The following is a 27,239-nucleotide window of genomic DNA, read 5'->3' as shown; positions in this document are numbered from 1 at the left end:
TACCTGTTCTATTGCACTCTTTAATTTGTTCATGTGGCTTTCAAACAGAGGAAAATGTGAAAAAAAGAATTCATTAAATTTGTTACTTTCATCTTCATCTTTGGATAATGAAAAGATTACCCCAATTGCAATCTTCTTTTTCCTCACAATCCCTGGGTTAGGGCCACAGCTCTCCTCTGACAGATTAAAACTTTCTTCTATAGACCTTAAAAATAAATGGTTTTTCATTTTAAAAAAATATAAAAATAATTAAATTCACAATTCAATCCCCTTGCTAATTAAATGTAGGCAAGCTAAAGGTCTTCCAGTGTTTTATCAAGTAAATCTAAAAATCCATACCAATTGTGTATTTCTTTGAGAAATCTACTGGCTATTCCTTTATACTCATATTTTTGTAAGAAATTTTAATAGAGAGTCAGATTGGAAACATTTTTGTTCAATAAGAAGTCACTAAAAAAGTAGATAATCCCAATGTATAACCAACCTAAAAGAGCCTGAATTTTAAGGTTTATAGATGAGTCTGATATAATCTCTTCACTGTTCTAGAATATACTTATCTCCCCTTTAGATTCCAGGAATAAAATCAAAGGTGAAGGAATAAAGGGAGTGAATAAAAAAGGAAACAAGAAGCTTCATCATCTTTAGCTGTACTTAACACAGACTAAAAAAAAAAAATCTATCAAGAATGAATTAACTTGCCAAAATAGAAACATGAAAAACTGAAATATCAAAACATGCAGTAAATGGATCAAAGACCAAAACAGAAGAGTTAAAACTATAAAACCCTTAGAAGAAAACATAGGGTAAAAGCTTCATGACGCTGGATATGGCAATGGTTTCTTGGATATGACACCAAAGGTAAAGGCAACAGAAGAAAAAAATAAATAAATTGGGCTACATAAAAATGAAAAACTGTTGTGTATCAAAAGAAACTATCAACAGAATAAATGGGTAACTAATCAAATGGGACAAAATATTTGCAAAGCATATATCTGATAAGGAATTCATATCCAGAATTATATAAAGAACTCCTACAATTCAACAACAACCACCAAAAAAAACACCTGATTTAAAAATGGGTAAAACACTTGAATAGACTATCTCCAAAGAAAACATACGTATGGCCCATAAGAAAGCAAAAACATGCTCAACATCACTAGCCATCAGGTAAATGCAAATTGAAACTACAAGGAGATACCACTTCACATCCATAAGGATGGTTATTATTAAAAATAAAAAAAAAAAAGGAAATTAACTACTGGTGAGGATGTGGAGAAATTAGAACTCTTGTGCAGTTCTAGTCAGGGAAATTTCTTAGCGGTACAGTTGTTAGTACTCCACGCTTTCAGTGCAGGGGACACGTGTTCAATCCCTGGTCAGGGAACTAAGATATGCAGCGTGGCCAAAAACAAAAAAACACCCTGGCCATTTCTAGGGGGAATGAAAGTAAAATGGTACAGCCACTGTGGTGAAGAGTATGGCAGTTCCTTAAAAACTTCAACAGAGAATTATGATATGATCCAGAAATTCCACTTCTGGGCATATAACCAAAAGAATTGAAAGTGGAGACTTGAAAGGCATTTGTAGACTCACGTTCATATCAGCATATTCACAACAGCCAAAAGGTGGAAGCAATCCAAATGTCCAAGGACAGATGAGTGGATAAACAAAATGTATATACCATGGAATGTATATGTATATACAATGGAATGTTAGTCATAAAAAAAAATGAAATTCTGATACATGTTACAATATGGGTGAACCCTGAAGGCATGCTAAAGTGGAATAAGGCAGACATAAAAGGATAAATATTCTATGATTCCACTTATATGAGGTATGTAGAGCAATCAAATTTACAGAGAAAAAAAATAGCATAGTAGTTCCCAGGGGCTAAGGGGAGGGAGGAATGGGGAATTATTGCTTAATGTGTATAAAGGTTCAGTTTGTGGAGATAAAGTTCTGGACGTGAATGGCTATGGCTGCACAACAATGTGAAGGTACTTAATGCCACTGAACTATACAGCTAATAATGGTTAAAATAGTAAATTGTATGTTACGCATAACTTACCACAATTTTTTAAAATGTAGTACACTTTAAAAGTTTCCAGTTCCAGACTTGAAAAATACAAAATACAAGGTCCAGGCTCTTAACATACACAATTGTGTTAAAGGAACTATTCAATCTTGTGGTAAATTAAAAGTCCCGGCCTTCCCTGGTAGCGCAGTGGTTGAGAGTCCACCTGCCGATGCAGGGGACACGGGTTCGTGCCCCGGTCCAGGAAGATCCCACATGCCGCGGAGCGGCTAGGCCCGTGAGTCATGGCCGCTGAGCCTGCGCATCCGGAGCCTGTGCTCCGCAACAGGAGAGGCCACAACAGTGAGAGGCCCGCGTACCGCAAAAAAAAAAAAAAGTCCCAACTTACCATCTAGGAAACACCCCATTCTCCAAACTTGTTGTTTGGCTACGTCGCCAGCGTCGCTGGTAGCTGCTGGCACAACTTCGGGTAAGTGAGGAGTTTGGAGAGGGAAATGGTGTAATAAGCAAGCTGCTGAGAGATGCTGTCAAGTCAGAGTAAGAACAAGTATAATGTATAAGTTAATAATTACTAAAAACAAGAACAGATTTCTTTTTAACAAATTTAAGAGTGGTGACTCAAATTTTCCATTTTGCTGAATGAGGCTCTAAAATTTCCATTTAAAAAAATACATCATTGTTGGAGCAAGGTCCCAGAAAAAAATCACATGCTAAAAGTGAGCTGGCAAGAGACCCTGATACAATCCCCTTTTGACATCCTTACCTTCCCCACCCCCACCCCAGACGAAAATGCTACTTTGAAATAAAGCTTTATTCCTTTGGCCATGACACTGTCTCCTAGCTTAGCTGAATCCTTAGTCCTTAAATTAAATACGATGCAGTTCAATTCCAATGCAGCAGCTGGATTTTAAGAACAAAAGCTAATTTGAAAATAAGTGTTTGAATGCCATTTAAAACATCATTTAAAAGTACTCATGGAGTGGGGCTTCTCTGGTGGCACAGTGGTTGAGAGTCCACCTGCTGATGCAGGGGACACGAGTTCATGCCCCGGTCCGGGAAGATCCCACATGCCGCGGAGTGGCTGGGCCTGTGAGCTATGGCCACTGAGCCTGCACGTCTGGAGCCTGTGCTCTGCCACGGGAGAGGCCATAACAGTGAGAGGCCCGCGTACCACACACAAAAGAAAAGTACTCATGGAGGGACTTCCGGGGCGGTCCAGTGGTTAAGACTCCACAATTCCAATGCAGGGGGCACAGGTTCGATCCCTGGTCGGGCAACTAAGATGCCACATGCTGCGTGGCGGCCAAAAAAAAAAAAAAAAAGAAGTACTCATGGATCACTTGTGCATAGGTAGCCACCTCTGAATGCTTGGGTACTTTTACCAAGAGTCATGACTATACCTATCAAGCTCCAAGAAAGAGTAAATCCTATAGATTGCTCTCTGGAACATTGCTCTCTGGAACACTGCTCTCTGGAACAGACACATCCCAATAGAGTCCACTCTGATTATAAGTGCTGCAATCCCCTAACTATGGAAATTATTCTCTTCTGAAAACCCTTCTCTGCAATCCAAAAGCTCTGTTTCCTGCCTGGGGTATTAAAAGCTAAAATCCTTTCTTTTATGGGGGGATTTGCTCCTTCTCTCCACTTAATCTAGAGAGAAAAAGACCTCAAGGGCTTGCTTTTGTTTAGAAATATTATAGATTCCCATTTTCATCATTATAAACACACACTGAAAATTTGTAAAATAATCAAAAGGGAAGTATTATTATCATCTATAAAAAGATACATGCCAGATGATATATTATTTTGGACACCGGGACTGAAAACTAAGAGATTATCATTATGAAAATATGTTCATTTGAATTCTGACAAATTCAACGGTAAAGGGGAGAGCTCTATGTGCCATGCAAACATCTGGGCCACCAATGAATTAATTCTGGACTACTTTCTTGAAAATACCACATTTTATCAATTAGTAGTATAAAACTTTGTAGTCTAAGTTTAGGCATGTATAACTAATCTGGGTATGGCTTCTGTGAGAAATCAAATGTTACTCTAAATTTGGAAAAGCTCTGTTTTATCAAATTCTGTTATTAAAAATAACACAATCAGAAAAAGGAAGAAAATATGCAATTAACTTAAACAGCATATATGAATTCAATGGCTTGGAGAAGCTTTACAGATCAGTCTTGCCAGGCCCTTCAATTTACAGATGAAGAAAATGAAGTATAGAGACATTAATTTATCACTTCTGAAATCTTGGATAAATAATGAAAACTAAATTCCTGCCACAGAAAACGAAATCTCTAGATTACATAGATGCAAACAGTATTAAGAGAAATACACTCTAGATTAGTTCCTAAGAACAAAAATAACTCAATTAGAAAAGAAGGGTGAGATTATTTGAAAGATGAGACTTCTCCTATTAGAGTAGTGGTTCTTAACTCGAGCTGTCCATCAGAATCAGTGGTTGAGTTTTTCATTTTTTGTTCCTCAAATACAGATGCCTAAGCCTTTCTCTAGGGTAAATCAAGAATCTTCAAGAGTAGAGTCCAGGTATCTGAAAAATTTTCTTGAAATTTCTTATGCATAACTAGGGATTACAATATATGGGAAGTTTGGAGTCTCCATCCAGACTCAAAACTGACTTGTGAACAATTTAGATAGCAGAGCCATGCAATGTGACAACACATACAGATAATCACAGTGGATAAAGTTTCTCATATCCAACAATAATTCAAACTTAAGAGTACTCCACCTTTCTCTTATGCTTATCTCTGAGCCCTGACACTTTTCCTTTTAACTGAAATGTCCTTCTTTCATGCCTTTGGCCAGGTAACTCCTATTTATTTCAAGTATCAACACTCTGTAAAGCTTTACTCACAACCTGCCCCTTGCCCAGGCTAAGTTAGGTGCCGTTTTTCTGAACCTCTCCACAGGTCTATCACAGAACACCTCAAACAATAAACTATGACAGATGATTTTCCTGGCTATTCTCTCATTAGAAGCTGTGCTCGTTAAGGATAGAATCTGGGGGTTTTTTTGTTTTTTTCTTTTTAATCCTCACAATGTTTCAATAAAACTTTGTCAAATTTTGGAAGAGTACGTATTTCAAAGAAATATGTATAACACTGGCTCAAAATGCCTAAGCTCCTCTGGGCAAGAGACAGTCTGACACTTTAAACCCTAGTTAGGAGAAAACAGATATAAGCAAATGTGTTTTTTCTACTATGCTATCTAAGCAGTCTCTTGAGCAATATTATTTTTCTTACACTGGCTAAGCCTAAGCCAGCCTGTATTCATCCAGGCCATGTTCCACCAGGCACATTTACCATTAAACATGAAAAATTTTTTAATTTAAAATATTTATCTCTGCTGTTTCTACCATCCTCTTGTAAGGCTAATATCAATACTAACAAACTGTGCACATAAAACTGGATGATAAAATTAAAGATAAAAAAGGAAATCAATGTCAGCTAACAGTGATCTCATCAAAAATTGGATTAATACATGAACCTGTCATTACCAGAGCGTGCTATGCCACTGTCTCTGTCCTCATTCAGCTCTCTTCCAGGCATGTCCATTGGGTTGCTGTGAACTGCAAATCAAGACAAAACTGTGACTTATAAAATACAGTGCTGTTCAGGTTGATGTTGTTCCTTTTATGTAGCAAACTAAATCATGCTCATCTCATTGCATTCCTTTATTTTTTTCAACAGCATGGCACAAACCCAACACCAAGAGCTATTACTCAGTTGAACAAGCTTTGAGATCTCTCTGAAGATTTGACATATAATATGAAATAATCTATGGTATAATACCTAAAGAAGCAAGGAATGACTAAAATAAGTATTTTAGAAGCATATTCAAAGATATATGAATATATTCACAATATACTGCTAAATGAAAAAAAGGCAATCTACTGACCAGTAAGAATGATGGTTGCTGGGGTAAGTGACTGGTATATGATGGTTGTCTGCTATTCTGCCTATAAAAATGTATGTTTAAAAATTCTCCATAATAAAAATTTTAAGAAAGCTGAACAGTATAAACCCAATTTTGTTTTAAAACAAACAAACAAAATAAGGTGATTTCCACTTGACAAGATGGCTAATATATTTTTTTGCCTATTTTTCATATTTTCCAAATTTTCTATAATATATATACATTGTTTGTATCTTACATTTGTAAGAAAAATAAATATTAATTAAAACAAGAAGTTGGATACAACTTCCTGGATACAGAAGCATGAACACACTCTACAATCATCTATTTAATGATGTAAACAAACATAGTCATATATGCCTTTTACAGAATATAATGGTGCTTGTTCATCTAAATTTTAGCTCCAAGAGAAATCATTCTTATGGAATAGTGTAGATCAGAAATTTTATAATAATAGTAAGATAGGATATTTTCTGCGATTGATGAACCATGATACAGAAGCTACTCAGCCATGGAAACAAGATAGTGTCACATTAGAAATTCCACTGGTATTATAAGAAATAACGTTCATACTATATTTTGGTTTAGGATTCTAAAGTTAAAATCATTATTACATAACAAAATAAGAAATGACAAACTGAAATTTCATGAAAATGTCAATTCCACTGATAACTTAGTTTCTGGAAACTTTAAGAACATATTCAGTAGAAAGATACTAAGTTCTTAAACTTCCTAAGCAATGTTTTCTCAACTACACCTTCCCCAACTGCATTTCTCTACTCTCTTGTTTCCACAGCTTAACTATGAATTCTAGACGCTGGGGCACACCAACTAGTCTACCCACACAGCACATGGCAAACCTGCAAAGAAAGAGGCGCTCCTGATCAGGCGGAGCGGACCCTGTTCAGAGAATGCCCGCCTGGGGCTGCAGAACTGTGAAAGACCTACATGGCAGAAACGTAAAATACATATGAAAGAGGGCTGTTAGAGAAGCCACAATGCGTCAGGAATAAAAGGTGAGCTAAGGAAGTACAAAAGCAGACCAACAGATATGGATGGAAACCTTTAAACAAGTAAGAATAATTCAAGCTGGCTTCCTATTTTTGAAACAGGATGGTTTCCCTCTGGTCATGGCTTATGTCAACATAACAATTTACTAATAAGTCCACATATAATAATAAAAATAAAACATAAATAATAAAAATGAGCTTCCACTATACAAGGTAAAACGTTCAATCCTTTCTCATCTAAAACAATGTTTTTAAAGATTCAAAACAGCACAGTAATGTTATCTATATAATTTGACATTTGCCAAATAAATTTATCTTTTAAAAAGTCAGTTTTAAGATTACAATATTGTGCAACTACAGTTAAGAAGAAAACCACCTAAGCACTTGACCGAAAAAACAGAACACAAAATAAAACAAAGTGCAAATAAAGAAAAGGGGTCTACTAACAAATAAGTATAAAATTGGTTTTTCTAAACTAGTGGTAAATTATAAAGTAACAGAAGAAACCAAAGTTCCTAGAGCAGGGGTCAGCCACTATGGAAGCAAGAAAGCCAATGCAGCCTGTCAGGGCCAGACTCCCAGCTGCCCAAGATAAGTAGCTGTCACACACTTGACCAAGAGAAGATAAGAGTCTGAAGACCCAGAGAGGGTAACATTCCAGCCCAGAAGCAAGCAGCTGAGTTACTTGTTAGTTATGCTTCATCAAGATGGCCTAAATAGCCATCTAGGAGGTTTATCTAGGATAGAACTGGGGACTTTTCCATTTTAAAAAGTGACAGATGTATTTTTCAAATTGCTAATAGGTATTTTTCTGTAACAAGAGTTTCTATAATTATAATGCATGTGCAGCAAACCTTCCATTTTCATTGTCAGTTCCTTCTTAATTTTTTCCTAGTTACCTCAAAACTTACCTGCTCTCTTTAATCTCCTTCCCTACCACCTCTTCTTACTCTCAGCACATGACTTTGTCTCGTACAGTATGCATATGTATACGTTTGTACACATGAAGAATCACCATATGGGAACTCTCCTTCTCCTACCATGCTATCTCCAAACGTAATCTCCAAACTTAATCAACTTTCATCCCTGCCTCCTTCCTGCCTGAGCAGTAATAACAAGTAACATTATTCAAGTCCCCTTTATGTGCAGGGACTATCTGTGAAAAATCCTGAGAGGTACCTCCCTTCCTCCCTTCCAAAGCTAATTCTTCTAAGTCAGCTAGGCCCTTCCACTTTACCAGTATCACCTCCATCTCCAACCTCATCCTCCTTATAACCTCCTTTTCCATCAACATTTAAATACAGTCAGAACTCTTCTACCTTCTCCCCTATATCTAATCCTATAGTTCAGTAGTTCTTAAAATGTGGTCCAAGGACCCCCTAAGGGGACCCTGCAACCCTTTCAAGGGATTCTTGAGGACATTCCTTTTTCTAGCTACATATCTATGTGAAACTATACTCTCTTAACACACTTCAACCAAAACAACATATTACAAAAGACTGAATGCAGAAGAAGATATGAGAATCCAGCTGTTTCTATTAAGCCAGACAATAAAAAGTTTTGCAACAATGTAAAACAATGCCACTCGAAGTTTTCTTGTCTTGGAAAGTATAGTTATTTCAAAACATGTTATTTATATTAACATAAAAAGGGTTATTAGTGTTATTTTTAATGAGTTACTAAGTAAATATTTTAAAATTGTTCTGAATTTTAATTTCTAATACAGTATATATCAATAAATGTAACCTACATATACAAAAGCTCTCTGTGGTCCTCAATAATTTCTATGTGTGTAAAAGGGTCCTGAAACCAAGAAGTTTGAGGATGTCTGCTTATATCTTAGAAAAGAAGACTAACCTCTGAGTCTTTCCTCAACTTTGGCTTCTATTCTCCCCACTGAAACTACTCACATAGGCCACCACCAAAAGCCTTCCTGTTACTTAATGCACTCCGTACTATCTTACACTACCTTACATCATATTTGATGCTGACTACATTACACTTTGAACTTTTTTCCCTCAGTTCTCATGATAACACACACTAAGTTTTTTTTTTCTTAGTCTCCTTTACGTGATTCTCTTCTCCTACTCCATCTTTAAAGCCAGCATCCCCAGGGTTCTATCCTCAACAATATTTCCTTCTCATTCATTCTTATGCTTTCAATTATCATTTATATGATAATAATTCTCAAATCCATGGTAGAAACTGCTAACAATCTAAAAAAGGATTGTGTTCTCCCTTGCATAACATCAAGTAGTCTGTGGGAAGCAGCTGGCCAGCTAGGGACCATATTTCTCAAACCTCCTTATATACAGGTGAAGCTGTATGATTAGTTACCACCAATGGAATATGAGCAAAAGTGATGTATATCACTTTCAGGTTCAGGTGGTTTTGAAGGGAATGTGTCTTCTCCATACTCAATCTTTCCACTGGCTTTGTGTAGGTGAGCACAACCTTGGAGCCCATATTGTAAAGAAGGTAGAACTCCAAGAAGGAAGGAGACTGGACCTCTAAAACACTGCTTTAAGGAAAATTGTGAGAAAAAACCTCTATTGTTTTAAAACTATTATACATTCATTATCTTACAGCAGCTACCACCAGAATACATCTCTCTCTCTCTAACTACAATGGATATCTTCCCTTGGATATCCTACCAATAATTCCAATTCAACATGCCTAAACCTAAAATCATCAACTCCCAATTTCTCATGTTCCTCCCGGTGAATGGAACCAATATCCATGCAATTACACAACCCGATAGCTCAGTGCCATCCCTGATTCCCCCTCTCCCCTCACCTCTTCTACGTAATTACCAAGTCCCGTCTACTCTATTTCTCCCAACAAAGTTCTCAACAATTCTTTATCCTTATGGACACAACTTTACTCTACATCCCCATTATCTGTCACTTGGACTATCATAAGCAGCCTTCTAACATGGGTGTTTTCTCAACCCCACTGGCTCATCTGAATCTATTCCTACAGCAATTAGAATATTCTTTTGCAGATAAAAATCTGATCTGATCATGTTTCTATATTGTGAAAACTCTTCTGTTGTTGCCTTGAGAACGCACCACAAAACTCTCCAGCTATAAGAACTGCAAATGGCCAAGCACCGCAGCTGCTGTGTTCTTAAATTCACTGCCATGCTCGTGTAGGGCCACATATCCCACAGGCTGCGCCTAGCCAATGACTAAACACAGTAGCTATAGTAAGGCAGGCCCATTTTGGCAAGATATGGGTCACTTCTGACAACCAACTCTGACTCAAAGACTCGTCCACAGCCTTATCAAACCCTCCTTGGACTATATGGCAGGCTGGAACATGTCCACTCAAGCTTTTATTCCTCTCTTTCACTCAAGGCAAACTTGCACCACAATCTGAGGGCTCTCTGAACCCTTCCCAGCTCCCTCTTCATTTCTCTCACCTAGTAATAATAAAATCCTTGCATGTTTAAACCTGTCTTGGCACCTGTTAAAAACCAGGAGGAAGACCCAAACTAACACACCCTCACTGGTACCCAACTGCTTATCCAAAGCATAAGTCCAAATTCCTCAGTGTAACCCACAATGCCCTTCATGATCCGGCTCTTGCTCACTTCTTTATTTCCTTTTACTTCCTTTACTTATATCCACACTGTGCTCCAACCACACTGATTTGTTCACATTCTTTCCACACTCAATGATCTCTTGCACTAGGTCTGTGCACATGTTACTGTATTTTCCTAGAACATTTCTCTTCCCAACTGTCAGGCTAATTCTTCAAGTTTAGGCTCACTTCTTTAAAAAAGCCTTTTGTGATACTCCAAGACTGAACTGGGTGTTCCTCCTCATTTCTATCACAACATGCTCTTAGTCTTGTCTAAAAATTAACTACAGTATACTGCAATTGTATACTGTATTGTATTGCTTGTCTGACTTCCACTAACTAAAAATCTGTTGAGGCAGGAACTGTGTCTGGTTCACCACTATATTCTCAGGGCCTAGCAGAGTGCTTGGCATATAATAAGTGCTTGATAAGTACTTGTTGATTAGTTGGAAATTTAAAGAAAATAAGAAATGGTGCTCAAATATCCTTGATTCACAATTAAGAATGTGCAAGAAAAAGCCGTTCATAACAAAGTCTGTGCTTTGTTAAATGCGTTAATTTCCTATTCCATGCTAAAACAGAGAAGTTGAGTATATCTAGCAACTATAGTTTACTTTACCTTTATACATAATGGATTTGTATTATTAAAATAGCTTTTAATAAGCCCCTTTAGCTTTGAAAAGTACCAAATTATAAAGAAAAAAAGACTTATTTCTGTCACATTTTTACTTTATTAAAATGAATGAACTAATCAAGTTAAGAAAAAGCAAAACTTCTAGTTTTCTATGAAATGCATGCTTTCTAAAACACGTGTCTGACACTGCAACTAGCCCATAGTAGGTACTTAATTAATAGCTGCTATTTGAATGAACATGAAGTATAAAAAATAATAGGATGCTACACTGTTAAAGGTGGGAGAAAAAACTGTTTTCTACTAATATGTATAACTGACATTTATTAAAATTAATTACAAATAAAAATTTCCACTAGGGCTTCCCTGGTGGTTCAGTGGTTGAGAGTCCGCCTGCCGATGCAGGGGACACGGGTTCGTGCCCAGTCGAGGAAGATTCCACATGCCACGGAGCGGCTGGGCCCGTGAGCCATGGACGCTGAGCCTGCGCGTCCAGAGCCTGTGCTCCACAAAGGGAGAGGCCTCAACAGTGAGAGGCCCGCATACCGCAAAAAAAAAAAAAAAAAAAAAATTTCTACTAAACAGGAAATGAGTGAAACATTCATCCTATTCTTTTTTTTTTTAACATCTTTATTGGAGTATAATTGCTTTACAATGGTGTGTTTGTTTCTGCTTTATAACAAAGTGAATCAGCTATACATATACATATATCACCTCCCTCTTGCGTCTCCCTCCCACCCTCCCTATCCCACCCCTCTAGGTGGTCACAAAGCACCGAGCTGATCTCCCTGTGCTCTGTGGCTGCTTCCCACTAGCTATCTATTTTACATTTGGTGGTGTATATATGCCCATGCCACTCTCTCACTTCATCCCAGTTTACCCATCCCCCTCCCCACGTCCTCAAGTCCATTCTCTACGTCTGTGTCTTTATTCCTGTCCTGCCCCTAGGTTCTTCAGAACCAATTTCTTTTTTTTTTTTTTAAGATTCCATATATATGTGTTAGCATACATTCATCCTATTCTAACTGCTGTCCACTCTCTAATACACTACAGTTCGTTTTGCACTGGAAATATGGTCAGCAGTAATTTATTTGATCTTTCTAAGATAAAACAAAGGACCAGAAATTTTAGAAACAGTTTGTCACTTTAAAATGTTGAACTTAAATAACAAACAATAAACTAACCAAATTACTAAATAAGCTGCTATTTTAATAAATCTCTTAAGAAACATCAAATTTGAATATCTGCTCATCTGAATTACAGGTCGAAAAAACAAGCACCATTTTAAAATTACTCTATGGTTAGGGAAAAGAAAAGAGAGAAAGTATAATACCTGTCTCCCTCAGCTGAAATATTCAAGAGAGCTAGTAAGGGCTTTTTACATCAACAAAAGTACTTTCCAAAGATGCATCGAAATTAAAACCAAAAAACAAATTAGGTATTTCTTCAGCAGTTCTCTTTTATCAGGTACAAAATAAACATTATGTTCAAATATATGAAAACTAAATTTTTCAAATAATATAAATATTACACATTCTTGCAATTTAAATCCCTTTTCCACTTCTAGTATTTGAAATTCTTTGGTCTTCTAACATTATTAAGAACATTATTATCTACACTATTAAGAACATTTTTAAAATGTATAAAACCGTTTTACCTATATTTCCAAGTAATCCATTAATAATTGTGTTATTATCAGCCTTTAATGTACTGTTGTCCTGATTGATGAATTCAAGACTGTCTTGCAGCCTAAGTGGGAGGAGAAAAAAATAAATTCCAAACTTGTTTTATGCTCTTAATGGCAATTCTTTGTATACCTCAAATTTTAAGTGTAAAACATTTTTTTTTTAAGTTTTAAGTTTCCCTATTAGTACTATAAACCAACTAATCATTTAAATCAGGGGTTAGCAAACTACACCCTGAGGGTTAAATTAAGTCTGCTGACTGTTTCTGTGAATAAAGTTTTACGGAATAAGCCACACCCAAGTGTCTGTCAACAGATGAATGGATAAAAAAAGACTGTCATGTATATATATAGACAGTGGATATTATTCAGCCATGAAAAGAAAAAAAGAGGAAGTCCTGCCGTTTGCAACAACTTTGGTCCTTCAGGGCATTATGCTAAGTGAAATAAGTCAGACTGAGAAAGGCAAATGCTGTATGATATCACTTATATGTGGAATCTAACAAAGTCAATTCCCTGGCGGTCCAGTGGTTAGGACTCTGTGCTTCCACTACAGGGGGCACGGGTTCAATCCCTGATTGGCAAACTAAGATCCTGCAAGCCGCAAGGCATGGCCAATAAATAAATAAATAAATAACTTTAAAAAATTTGTTTAATTAAAAAGAAATTAAAAAGCCGAACTCAGGGGCTTCCCTGGTGGCGCAGTGGTTGAGAGTCCGCCTGCCGATGCAGGGGACACAGGTTTGTGCTCCAGTCCAGGAAGATCCCACATGCCACGGACCTGCTGGGCCCATGAGCCATGGCCGCTGAGCCTGCGCGTCCGGAGACTGCGCTCCGCAACAGGAGAGGCCACAACAGTGAGAGGCCCGCGTACCGCAAAAAAAAAAAAGCCAAACTCAGAGATGCAGAGAGCAGAGTGATGCTTACCAGGGACTGGGAGTAGGGGAAATGGAGATAAAATGGTCAAAGGGTACAAACTTCTAGTTATAAGATTAACAAGTTCTGGGTGTCTAATATACAGCAAGCTAATTATAGCTAATAATACTGCGTTATATCTTGAAAGTTGCTAACTGAGTAAATTTTAAATATTCTCACCACAAAAAAGAAATGGTAATTATGTGACAGGATGGTAGCAGCTAAGGCTATGGTGGTAATCACTTTGCAATATATAAATGTATCAAATCAACATGCCATATACTTCAAACTTACATAATGGTGTATGTCAATCATATCTCAACAAAGCTGGGGGAAAAAATCTGGCCTCCATAAACTTTCAAACTGAAGGGATGGAATAAAATCTGAATTTATGCTGCAATCCTGAAAGCAGCTTATTAGTTTTCATACTCTGCAGATCTTAAAGAATTCATTTCTCCCTTGATCCATAACTACTTACGTATTGAGACTTCCACAGATGCTGCTGCCAGTCCGTGCAGTAAAAACTTTGCTAAGCATAAGCTGTGGAGGGGAACTATGAAGAAAAAGAGAGGGATAGAGAGACATCGAAACTGAAACACAAGGACCTTTCCAATTTATTACAAATAAAAATGTTTAAGTCACAGAGATGTCACAGCATAGTTACAACAGCCATGAAGTAGCATTAAACCCATAAAACATCATAAACTTAGTATCTGACATTCTCAATCTGAGTGAAGACTATATGAAATTCTCCCATCTTTAAAAAACTAAACATTCTAAAATGGATTCATTAAGAAAACTCAGAAAATCCCTCACCGGATCTGATGAATCTTTAAGGTGGAGCCTTTGTAGCTCATTGCTACTGAGCCAAACATCATCTCTCCAAGCATATTGGCATCAGAAGAGCATCGAGAACCCTAAACAATAAGCATAACATTAATAAAATTGCAGAATTTAAAACCTATTTCAAAAACTGATTTTTATTAATAATTCCTTTGCTGTATTCTACGTAATGTTTTTTTAAATGATTTTACATTGTATACACTGTTCTGCAGCTTGATTTTCTTCATTTCACAATGTCTTATAGATCTAAGCATATTGTTATACATAGATTCCTTTTAAGAGCTGCACAGTATTCTCCTATATGAAAATACCAGTTTATCAAGCCTGTTCCCCTTACTGACAGGCATTTAACTTACTTCCTGTTTTTTGCTATTACAAATAACGCTCAAATAAACATTCTTAGCCACATCTTAGGCATATGCAATGCTTCTCCAGGACAGATAACAAGAAGTAGAATTCACTGAACATGCTGAACAGATTTTACCGCTTCTATTGTGCAAAAAGAAGCATTTGCAAAAGGGGAAACTTGGACATATTTTGCATTTTTTTTAAAAGACTTATCTTAAGCATTAGAATGTCTTGTTTGCAAAGAATTCTGATTTAAAAAGTTATTCTTTTCCATTATTCTTTAATTGTCCTCATAGGAGTCAAAAAAATCTAAAAATTGACTCATCCATTTGGTTACTATTTATATACTGTGGCAAATACAACTAGTTAACCACTAAATATCTTATTCCTTATTTTTTGAAGTACAATTTGTTTCAAGGAAGCAATGTGCCCAAATGAAAAAAACTGCATTTCAGAGCCTCCCTTGCAGATAGGGGATTTCGAGTTGGTCTCTATATTCAAAGAGTTAAACCAGTGGTTGGAGTGGTAGCTTTCAGAACTATCCATTTACATGCATTCAACACAGTCCTGGTCAATGGAATATAAATGGAAATCACTGAAGATGAAGACACCATAAGAGGACGACAAGGCAACAAGTATGTACACAGTAGCTGTGGCTAAGTAGAAAGATAAGGAAGCCTTGGTCTCTGAGGCCATCTTGAAGCCCATAAATTATCGTGCCTAGATGGCCTCTCTGCAGACTTGTCATGTGAAGAAATCAATCCCTAATTTGTTTAAGCCACTGTTTCATAGGATATCCCAATGCAATTCCTAACCAATACAATTAACATAATAAAACTGATGAGAAAGATGACCAAAAAACTATCTAAGATAGTAAATGAGGATTATGCACAAATTTCACTATGCCATTCTACCATGGGAAATCAAGAACTAGGAGTTTTTAAAAATACTTAAAAGATTCTTCTGAAGATAACAATAAAGTGATGAGGACCCCCATTTTACAAGTGAAAGCCAGGGAATACATCTACATACTATTTTTCTTTTTATAATGTGATTCTCTTTTACTCGTTTGCTTGTTTACTACCTGCCTTGGGTTAAAAAAAAATCTATATATTTACATTTTGTCACCTTTCTTAAAAAGAACATCTTCAAATAGCAATCCATTTCATTATACATACTATGTTCACATTCGTTTTTTAATACATTCATTGACATATTGTTTTTTCTTTCTCAGTGCTATAGTCTTAATTTTAATAAAGGCACAAAGTTATTTTTTAAGAAAAAATCACTTCTGATATACCTAGTTTACTACAAGAAGCAACTCATTTATTCTTGGGATTTGGTTAAGACAAAGTTTTTATTTCCAGAAGTCTAGGTATTACGAACATTTTAGAAACAGTAGAATAATTTTTTAAATGATAAAGTAGTTTATTTTTCTTTTAAGATCAACAATACCAATCTTACTTGGCAAACTAAACTGCTTCTGGATAATGAGAGAAATGAGAACCTTCTCTTACAAGCTCATTTTTGTTACAATGCATCTAACTCCATTCTTATTTTGACTAAAAATAATATTTCTTATATTAAACAAGCTACACAAATTTAAATATCAAGTCATTTAAACATTTTAATATTATAATTAAAAAAAAATTCTCAGAAGGCAAAATACAGTAAAAATAAATTGGTGTATAAATTTTATGAAACCACATACTTTGCTATTAAAGTTTCTCTCTGCCTGCTCTAATACATACCAAATAGTTATCATGAATGTCACTGACATGTTATATATTTTAATGTGACATAAGCTATAATGAAGAATATAATTAAGAAAATGCTATTATCTTTAATGCTTTTTTAAAAAGGCTCTTATTTAAAAGTTCAATTCTTTGTAAGTACTCATTGCTGAAAGCAATAATCTGTAATACCCCATAAATCAAAAATAATGTTCTAGTTACCTGAAATAACACTTTATCAAGTGTAGTGAACTATATGCTATAATAATTCAATGCCTTCTTGCTAAAAAAGCAGATTTCCAAGACCATAATGAACCTACTACTAGAATATCTAGACATATAACCTGGGAACCTGTACTTAAAAAAAACTAGGGATTTTTGATGCAAAATGAGAATTATAATCACTCACTGCTTCAGGGTTTCTACAGTCTGGATCCATTTGCTAATACTATTTAACTGCATAACATTAAGAAGAAAGGCAAGTTTGTACAGTTGATCAAATTAGAAAACTTGTACATTGGCATAAGTATAATGATCCTACATAGCACAGCACTATTAGGAACCTGTTAGGGTAACATGCTTAAGATGGAAGAGGAATAGAGGAGGGCAGGCAGACCTATGTAGATATTAGGACTACATACTATGTAGGTAGTCCTAACATCTGGACTTTTATAACTTCGAAGCTGTTCCACATATACTGTCAAGTTGATATGGTATAAGGGTTAGTTTCTATCCAAAAACAATTACCTAAGTATAAATAATTTAAAGGTCCAGGATTCTATTTTGGTACTGCTAAATGTAAAATACCTGTGATTCATTAATGCAAGCTTGAATGACACAAATTCACATTAGATGACATTTGCTTATTTGAAACCAAGTACTGATCCTATGTAAAATATAACAACATAACATAAGTTTATAGAGAAGTTCCTACATAGTCAAATGATTGGTTAATTCCATATTTTAAAAGAACAGCCACATTAATTTTGAAAAATGAAAATGTACATTTCTGATAACATATACTTCAGCCATATTTTAATTTCATACTACAGCTGACTTGTATTATATTTATCTTCATATTTCAATAATTAAAAAGTATATAAAGTAAGACATTATTCTGGTAGCCTAAAAAATATGAAATGGGAAATAAAAAGGAGAAAATGTCCCTGCTACCTGTGCCCAAAGCTCTCTATGCTTCCCCTATCCTAAGATTTATCGAAGTTCATAAACTTACCTACTTAATTATCTGTCTCCCCAGCTATACTGTAAGCTCCAGGAGGGTAAGCACTAGTCCCTGTTACATCCTCAGTCCCTAGGATGGTATATAACACGTTGTAGGCACTCAAAAATACTTGTGGGGCTTCCCTGGTGGCACAGTGGTTGAGAGTCCACCTGCCGATGCAGAGGACACAGGTTCGTGCCCCGGTCCAGGAAGATCCCACATGCCGCGGAGCGGCTGGGCCCGTGAGCCATGGCCGCTGAGCCTGCGCGTCCAGAGCCTGTGCTCCGCAACAGGCCACAACAGTGAGAGGCCCACGTACCGCAAAAAAAAAAAAAAAAAAAAAATACTTGTGAATGAATAAAAGACATCAGTGATCTTACCTGGTACTTAGGACACTGGTCTTTTACATCAGAAGATGAAGTCATGGAACTATCTAAAGAGGAAGAACTGTCTCCTCCAGGTTTCAGTTGGCAGCATTTCCCAAAGACTTTAACTTGAGCATCACTACAGAGCTTCTGAAAGGGAGACATTATTCCCATTCATATTTTAACAGATTTTCCACCATATATAAATTATAGCATAAAAACCTTTGGAAAAACCAAGGATGAAATAATTCAAAATAACATAACCTTAATATAATGACTATTTGCATTTTACTGTATTTTCTCCAGTACTGTTTTCTATTATTTGTCTCATAGCTATAATAATATTTGTGGCATTTTTTAACTGTACTTTTCTCACCAAAATTATTAAATCACGGGAATTTTTCTATATTACAATGGTCTACACAATATTCATTGTTGGGACTTAATTATATACTGCAGCAGTTTTCAAATTATTTGATCTCAAAAACCTATTCATGCTCTTAAAAATTATTTAGGATCCCAAAGGCATTTTGTTTATGTGTGATGTATGTATCAATATTTTCCCATATTAGAAATTAAAATTGAGGAATTTTAAAATATTTATAAATTTATTTAAATATAACAATATACCCATTACAAGCTAATGTAAGTAACATATTTTAATGGAAAAAAACTGGGGAGATGTAGGAATAGGAAGAGAAATGCAAATGAGACATATTTCAATCTACGTTCATATATATGTAAGTTTAATCTTTTGAAATGAGAACGCATCCATGTATTGGACAGTTACATCTTTAATAATAGCTGAGCTTAGGACCAGAAGGCTGTACCGTCTAGCATGGAAGAAGAATGTATTTCAATTTTTTGCTTTAGAAATAGAGACACAGACATAGAGAACAAATGTATGGATGTATGGATACCAAGGGGGAAAGGGGTGGGGTGGGAGGAATTGGAAGATTGGGATTGACACTACTGCATTATTGATAATATGCATAAAATAGACAGCTGATTAGAACATACTGTATAGCACAGGGAAGTCTACTTAGTTCACTGTGGTATCCTAAATGGCAGGGAAAAGAAAAAGGGAGGGGATATATGTATATACATGGCTGATTCATTTTGCTGTGCAGTAGAAGCTAACACATTGTAAAGCAACTAGACGCCAATAAAAATTAATAAATAAAAAAATTTTTTTTTGCTTTATTCCTCTTGTTCTCCTCTCCCTCCTGAACAGGTTCTAGAGCTTTCACTGCTCACAACTACCAAAATTGCAATCCACCAAGTTCTCTGATACTCCTAGAAACATTGCAATGCTTTACCACAGTTACCAGTATGTTCATCCTTCAAAACCCAGCTGGCCTGACTTATCTACTATTGCAAACCACCATTTATCAGTCAACAAAAGTAACTGAATACTATGTGTACCAAGCACTAGCGAAAAGAAGTGAATAAAACAGTTCTTTTCCTCGTGGAACTAACAATCTAACAGGAGAAGGAGATATTTAACAAATAGACAAATTAGTATAATTAAATACACTATTTCAAATATGTCTAATAAAAATAATAATGATAGCAACAGTTAACTCACATAGCACCTAGTATCTGGTCAGGTACTCTTCTGTTTTACATATATTTACTCTTTTATTCCTCACAACAACTCTATGAAGTAAGTGCTATTATTATCCCCATTTTACAGATAAGAGATTAAGGAGCAATGATGTTTATGTGAACTGTCCAAGAAAGACTTAACTTAGTCTAGGCAGATCAGAAATGATATTTAAACTGGAACTACAAAAAAGCATAGGAGTTAAGGTGAAAGAAGAAGAATGGGAGGGCTAGAAAGACATTCCAGGCTGAGGTAACTATATATGTCCAATCTCTGAAACAAGAAGCAATTTGCTAGAGGGAAGAAAGGGACAAACATATATCAATTCCAGGACTGAAGCATAATTTCTGCTCCTAGAAGGCCAATGTCTATGGTGCCATGTCCCCTCACTAGACCATCTTCCAACAAAGCTGTTGCTGCTTGGTTTCAAAAAAGCCATAAGTTAAGAATGGGAAAGAGAAAAGACACTGTACAGAGAAAGGGGTGGTGTGTGTGTGTGTGTGTGTGTGTGTGTGTGTGTGTGTGTGTGTGTGTGTGTGTGTGTGTGTGTGTGTGTGTGTGTGTGTGTGTGTGTGTCTCTCACAGCTTTTACATACACTTCTATGCACAATGTCTTATAGATCTAAAATCTCTACAACAGGACGATCAAAGTAAGTCAGAATTGAAATACACATAACATGCCTTTCCCAATGTTCAATGTGCATCTGCATTATACATTAACCAGATCCCCTCAAGGTAGGAGGATGTAATCAACTTTGAGAAAAACAGTCTCTTTCTTCTAATGCCAGCATTGTAATTTTTAAAATTAATATTCCTTTCCCATCCTCTACAGGGGATCACACTGACTAAAGGCTCATTCTGTATGTGCATACCTGACTATAAAAAATCTATGATGAACTTTATTTATAATTTTAACTTGTCAATATGATACATGATTCTTTCTCTCAAAAACATACACCTCTCTAACTCCTGACCAGTGGAACAATTCTCAGAGCTTCTGAAAATCTGTCTCCCACGTTACAATCCTCAATTTGGCTCAAATAAAATTATCTTTATTTCTTCTTAGCTTAATTGTTAATTGAATTTTCATCGACACAAAGAAATCTAGATCCCACTCTTTACCCTTTTCCCCACTCCACACATTGCCAATAAGTAAAATCATTTTTATTGGTTTACTATTATCCTTCCAGTATCTCTTTTCAAATATAAGCATATTCCCTTTCCTTTTCTCTTACAGAAAAAGTGATTCAGTTCTGCCATTGCTTTATTTTCCACTAATATCATAGAGAATCTTTTCATCTATCTTTAGAAATCTTCCTCACTGTTTTTTTAAAAAAAAATACAGCTACACAGTATTCCAGTGTGTGAATATACTATAGCTTATTTAACCAGTCATCTGTTAATAACCCTGCCAGTGGAACTGCTGGGTCAAAACATAAATACATGTAATTTTGGTAGATACTGCCAGACTACCCCTCCAAGGATGTCATTTCACTCACTCACTTTAACAGCAAAGTACTGTCATGCAACATTAGGGTTTTTGCCAATCTAAAAGGAAAGAACTAAAATCACAACATACTTTTAATTTTAATTTCCTTATTATGAATGAGAAGAAGAATCTTATTAAATGTGTAATGGCCATCTGTATGTGAACTCCCTGGTCTTATCTTTCACCTAATTTTCTACTGAATGTTTCTCCTGTCTTGATTTCTAGGAATTTTTTATATAGAAGGATTACCAGCTGGTTTTATATCCTATAAAAATGTTTTCCCATACCATTTATCTTCTGATTTTCCTCATGGTAGTTTTTTTCTTTTTTGTTTGCTTTTGCTTTGCTTTGCCCACCATCCAAGTTATTTCCGTTTCTTTTTTTATTTGGTTGTCAAATGTGTAAGTCTTTTAACTTTATGGCTTCTGCATTTTGAGCAATAGCTAAAAGGTGTTTTCCACTCCATGGATACATAGGAACTCATGTTATCTTTTTGTAATGTCACAGTTTTATTTTTTTTACATGTAAATGTTTGATATACTTGAGATATGAATCTAAGTTTATCTTTCTTATAATTGGCTAATTATCTAATACCATTTATTAATCTTTACCCTACTGATTTAAGATGATGCCTTTATCATATATTAAATTCTTGCATGTATTTAGATCTACTTCTGATCCTCTATTTCATTCCATTAGTCTATTGATCTATTTATGTTCCAATAATATATTCTTTTAATTATTGAGACTTTACAGTATATTTTTCAAATCTGGTAGAACTTACTCAACCTCACTACTCTTTCTTTTTCAGTTTTCCAACCTATTATTGCTAATTTCTTTCCATTTGAACTTTAGAATCTGCTATCTAATTCCAGATACCACCACCCACCAAAAATAATAATAATAATAACAACAACAATAAGGTTGCCATTTTTATGGAGATAGCATTATTTTACAAAGCAACTTAGAGACAATGGACAACTTTATGACATTAAGTATTACCCAAATATATATTTTGCCTTTTCATTTGCTCAAGTAAGCTTTTATGTACCTCAGGAGATTTTTAAAGTTCTAAACATATAGATTTTGTTAAGTTTATGAAAAGGCATTTTTTTAATTGCTATTTTATTTTTTTAAGGTGCTAAAAAATAAATTAATTTTATTGAGTTCCCAAATGCTTAAAGCACTTGTCCTTTTTTACTTAGAAGCCTCCATGCTCCTTTTTTTTTTTAACATCTTTATTGGAGTATAATTGCTTTACAATGGTTTCTTAGTTTCTGCTTTATAACACAGTGAATCAGCTATACATATACATATATCCCCATATCTCCTCCCTCTTGCGTCTCCCTCCCACCCTCCCTATCCCACAAAATTGCTATTTTAAATGGAGCCTTAGCTTCCTTCATACTTCCAATTGGAAGTTATTTGTATATACTGAGTTTACTGATTTCTGTATATTAACTTCTATATAGATTCAATTAACTAACCAAATCCTATGTTCCAAATCTGATATCACAATTACAATTCAACTACTAGCACTTGTACAATGCTTCTGAGTGTACAAAACTCTAACACATTAATATTTGTATTCACCTTTCCAAAGTTATTTGAATCTGCTGATGTACAACTTTATTCTTGTATATAACCAATGAAGGCTGAAACATGTGAGTGACGATGTAAATTCACTGGGAACACATGCACTGGATTATTGTTAACACAGAAATAATGTCCAAGATAAAGATAGTATCATATGATCAAATCACACTTGATCCATTTGGCTATATCAGTGTTCAAAGAAACCACATCTCAATAATTTTTACATTTCAACTAGATGCTGAATAAGGTCTGAGGATCAAAAGTAAAAAAATAAAAATAAACTTTTACAAAAGAGAGAAGTTTCTTGGGCTTCCCTGGTGGCGCAGTGGTTGAGAGTCCGCCTGCCGATGCAGGGGACACAGGTTCCTGCCCCGGTCCGGGAAGATCCCACATGCCGTGGAGCGGCTGGGCCCATGAGCCATGGCCACTGAGCCCGCGCATCCGGAGCCTGTGCTCCGCAACGGGAGAGGCCACAGCAGTGAGAGGCCCACGTACCGTGAAAAAAAAAAAAAAAAAAAAAAAAAGTTTCTTGATTACAATCACTGAATGTTCAAGAGTCATTTTTCACAGAATATAATAGAGTTGGAAAAATAAATGTTCTGAGAAAGCTATACACTGATTAATATAATTTTATTTCAGCATTGTAAGACAATATTCAGGAAACTGCTAATGCCTAAACTATCTCATCATTATGTATAGACCCAAAATATTGTGTAGTAAGTTTAAAATGATCATTTACATCACACAGTCCCTCTTTACCTATATAGAACTGACATGATTTGATGTTCCAAAGGTATAAGTACAGTAAAGTAGATGAAAAAAATCACTTAATGATTCCAACAGCTCACAATTTGGGAAAAAAACGTGTTCTGTAGCGTTCAAAAGGAACATATAAAATCTTCATTAAAGTATTTACAGGATTTTGATAATAAACTTCCTAACTTTTAATTAAAGCTGATCAAAATATGTCCTGGGTATTTACCATGTGTGAGGCAGTGTGCCGTTTAGGAAACAAAGGTGAATAACAGACAAATTTTTTACTTTTTTTTGCAATTTAATAACAAGTAAACATACAAATATAGCTCCGATATAGAAGTCTGTGAAAGACTATAAACAAAGGACTATGAGAATTCTTATGTAGCAGAAAAGAGGAATCAGAAAGGATTCATAAAGTTGTGATACAATAAACCTTGAAAGAAGATAAATCTTCATCTAGGGAGATAGCACGAAACATGAGGATATATAAAACAACTGAGACTGGAAATATTCAAGGCTGTTTGATTTCTAGTCACTGATGAGTCTAGAGGAAAGTTTGAAAAAGAAGAAGCAGGCTTACAGGAAAATTTCAGAAGACTGAGAAATGAGTGGATGGTATGAGCTTAGAGCTGGTAGACAGATTACTACTGAGAGACTAAGAGACACAGAGAAGAGACTAAGAGATACCAAGGAGAGATTGAGCTGAAACACTGAGGAGAGCCAGAGAGAGAGTGAGTCAGAGAGGCTAAGAGACACCAACAAACACTGAGAAGGAAGACTGAGAAGGATCAAAAAAGACAGAGACAGAAAAAGACAGAAGGGCATATAAATAAAGGAGAAAGTAAAAGGATAATTATTTTGTTGGTGTTGGGTAAAGAGACTTTGTGAAGATTTGCAGGCAAAGAAAAAAAGCTAACAGAGAGAAGAAGGAGATATCAGATGGAGAGAAGACTAATGAGACTAATGAAGCATCATTTCAGAAAAGGTGGGCAGAAAGGGTTCAAGAAACAGCATGACACGACACTCACAAGGCTGTTTAAGACAAAACGGAAGAATGCTAAAGAAACACAATGAATAGCATCAAGAGAAATAGTAAAGAAGTTATATGCTGCAATTCAATGGAACATCATCAAGCACACAAAAAAACTTCAATAAATATTTGCTAAAGAAATCATCAAGAGAGTATTGATTGTTAACCTGTCAGTCTTAGACAAGTTCTGCTGAGCTATTAGCAGTCTAAACACAAAAAAAACATGCCTATCACATTTGCAGCTAGCCTTAGATTTCAACTGTCTGCTTGACCATCTACAATTCTATGACTCTTAGGCATCTCACCACTCAGCTATTCAAACCAAAACGCTGAATTCACCAAACGCTTCCTTCTCCCTCATCCCCCCACATCCAACCATTCCCTAAGTAACAAGGTGATTTTTTCACTTTTTTTTTTTTTTTTTTTTTTTGCGGTATGTGGGCCTCTCACTGTTGTGGCCACTCCCGTTGCGGAGCACAGGCTCCGGACGCGCAGGCTCAGCGGCCATGGCTCACGGGCCCAGCCGCTCCGCGACATGTGGGATCTTCCCGGACCGGGGCACGAACCCGTGTCCCCTGCATCGGCAGGCGGACTCTCAACCACTGCGCCACCAGGGAAGCCCGATTTTTTCACTATTTTTAAAAAATTGACATATAAGTGACAACAGCATTATATTCATTTCAGATGTATGACATAATGATGCAGTATTTGTAATATATATTATGAAATGATCTCCATAATGTCTACTTAACATCCATCACTATGCATAGTTACAAAAAAATTTTTTCCTTGTTATGAGATCTTCTAAGATCTACTCTTTTGGGCTTCCCTGGTGGTGCAGTGGTTGAGAGTCCGCCTGCCGATGCAGGGGACACGGGTTCATGCCCTGGTCCAGGAAGATCCCACATGCCACGGAGCTGCTGGGCCCGTGAGCCATGGCCGCTGAGCCTGTGCGTCCGGAGCCTATGCTCCGCAACAGGAGAGGCCACAACAGTGAGAGGCCCGCATAACGCAAAAAAATAAATAAATAAATAAATAAATAAAAGAAAAAAAGATCTCTTTTAGCAACTTTCAAATATACAATACAGTATTATTAATTATAGTGACCATATGTACATTACATTCCCATGACTTATTTATTTTATAACTGGAAACCTATACTTTTTACCCCTTTCACCCATTTTCCCCACTCCCTACACCTGCCTCTGGCAACCACCTATCTGTTCTCTGTATCTACGAGTTCAGTTTTTTTTAGATTCCACGTATAAGTGAGATCATACAGTATTTGTCTTTCTGTGTCTGACTCAGTTCACTTAGCATAATGCCCTCAAGGTCTACCCATGTTGTCAAAATCAGGAAGGTTCCCTTCTTTTTTACGGCTGAATTATATGTATTTTTTTCTTTATCCATTCATTCATCAATGGGCACTTAGGTTGCATCCATGTCTTGGCTATTATAAATAATGCTGCAGTGAACACTGGAGTGCATAGATCTTTTCAAGTTAGTGTTTTTATTTCTTCAGACTCAATAATGGAGCTGCTGGATCATATGGCAATTCTATTTTCAATTTTTTGAGGATTCTCCATACTGTACTCCATTGTGGCTACATCAATTACATTCCCACAGATACTGCCCAAGGGTTCTCTTTTCTCCACACCCTTACCAACATTCGTCATTTCTTGTCTTTTTGGTAATAGCCATCCTAACAACTGTAAGGTGATACACAGTTGCAGTTCTGATTTGCATTTCCCTGATGATTAGTGATGCTGAGCACCTCTTCATGTACCTGTTGGCCAACTGTATGTCTTCTTTGGAAACTGTCCATTCAGATCTTCTGCCCACTTTTCAATTAGATTGTTTGTTTTTTTGCTATTGAGTTGTATGAGTTCTTCATATATTTCAGATATTAACCCCTTACCCAATACATGATTTACAAATATTTTCTCAACTTGGTAGGTTGCCTTTTCATTTTGTTGATGGTTTCCCTTGCTGTGCAGAACTATTTTAGTTTGATGTAGTCTCACTTGTTAATTTTTTATTTTGTTGCCTTTGCTTCTGGTCTCACATCCAAGAAAATCATTGCGAAGACCAGTGTCAAGTAGTTTACTGCCTATGTTTTAGTCTAGGAGCTTTATGGTTTCAAGTCTTATGTTCAAGTCTTTAATCCATTTTGAGCTAGTTTTTGTGTATGGTGTTAAGAAGCGGTCTAGTTTCATTCTTGTGCATGTGGCTGTCCAGTTTTCCCAACACCATTTATTGAAGAGACTGTCCTATCCCATTGCATATTCCTTGGCTCCTTTGTTGTAAATTAACTGACCACGTATGTGTGAGTTTATTTCTGGACTCTCTACCCAAGTGATTTTTTGAAACATAAACCAGATCCCTTCAATGGCTTCCCACTACATTTAGAATATAATCTACACTTCTAACCCAGAGATCTATG

General features: G+C 36.0%; 1 protein-coding gene across 3 annotated transcripts in view; it reads right to left on the bottom strand.

The window, feature by feature from the left end:
* FNIP1 (folliculin interacting protein 1) overlaps positions 1–27,239 on the bottom strand; it is a 133,495-nt gene that overhangs the window by 49,438 nt on the left and 56,818 nt on the right. For 2 of the 3 annotated variants that reach the window (XM_060008903.1, XM_060008905.1), the window contains exons 3-10: positions 18,335–18,469; positions 14,625–14,725; positions 14,287–14,361; positions 12,867–12,958; positions 6,844–6,927; positions 5,565–5,636; positions 2,424–2,559; positions 4–205 (exon numbers count right to left, since the gene is read on the bottom strand). In XM_060008903.1, coding sequence (XP_059864886.1) covers positions 4–205; positions 2,424–2,559; positions 5,565–5,636; positions 6,844–6,927; positions 12,867–12,958; positions 14,287–14,361; positions 14,625–14,725; positions 18,335–18,469 — 897 coding nt within the window. The remainder of the gene's footprint in view (positions 1–3; positions 206–2,423; positions 2,560–5,564; positions 5,637–6,843; positions 6,928–12,866; positions 12,959–14,286; positions 14,362–14,624; positions 14,726–18,334; positions 18,470–27,239) is intronic. The other variant, XM_060008904.1, reaches the window with a different exon arrangement.

Source organism: Delphinus delphis, chromosome 3 (genome assembly GCF_949987515.2).
Source record: "Delphinus delphis chromosome 3, mDelDel1.2, whole genome shotgun sequence".
Classification (NCBI taxonomy): Eukaryota; Metazoa; Chordata; class Mammalia; order Artiodactyla; family Delphinidae; genus Delphinus; species Delphinus delphis.
Note: the sequence above shows the minus strand (reverse complement) of the source record. Positions and strands in the feature narration are given on the sequence as shown.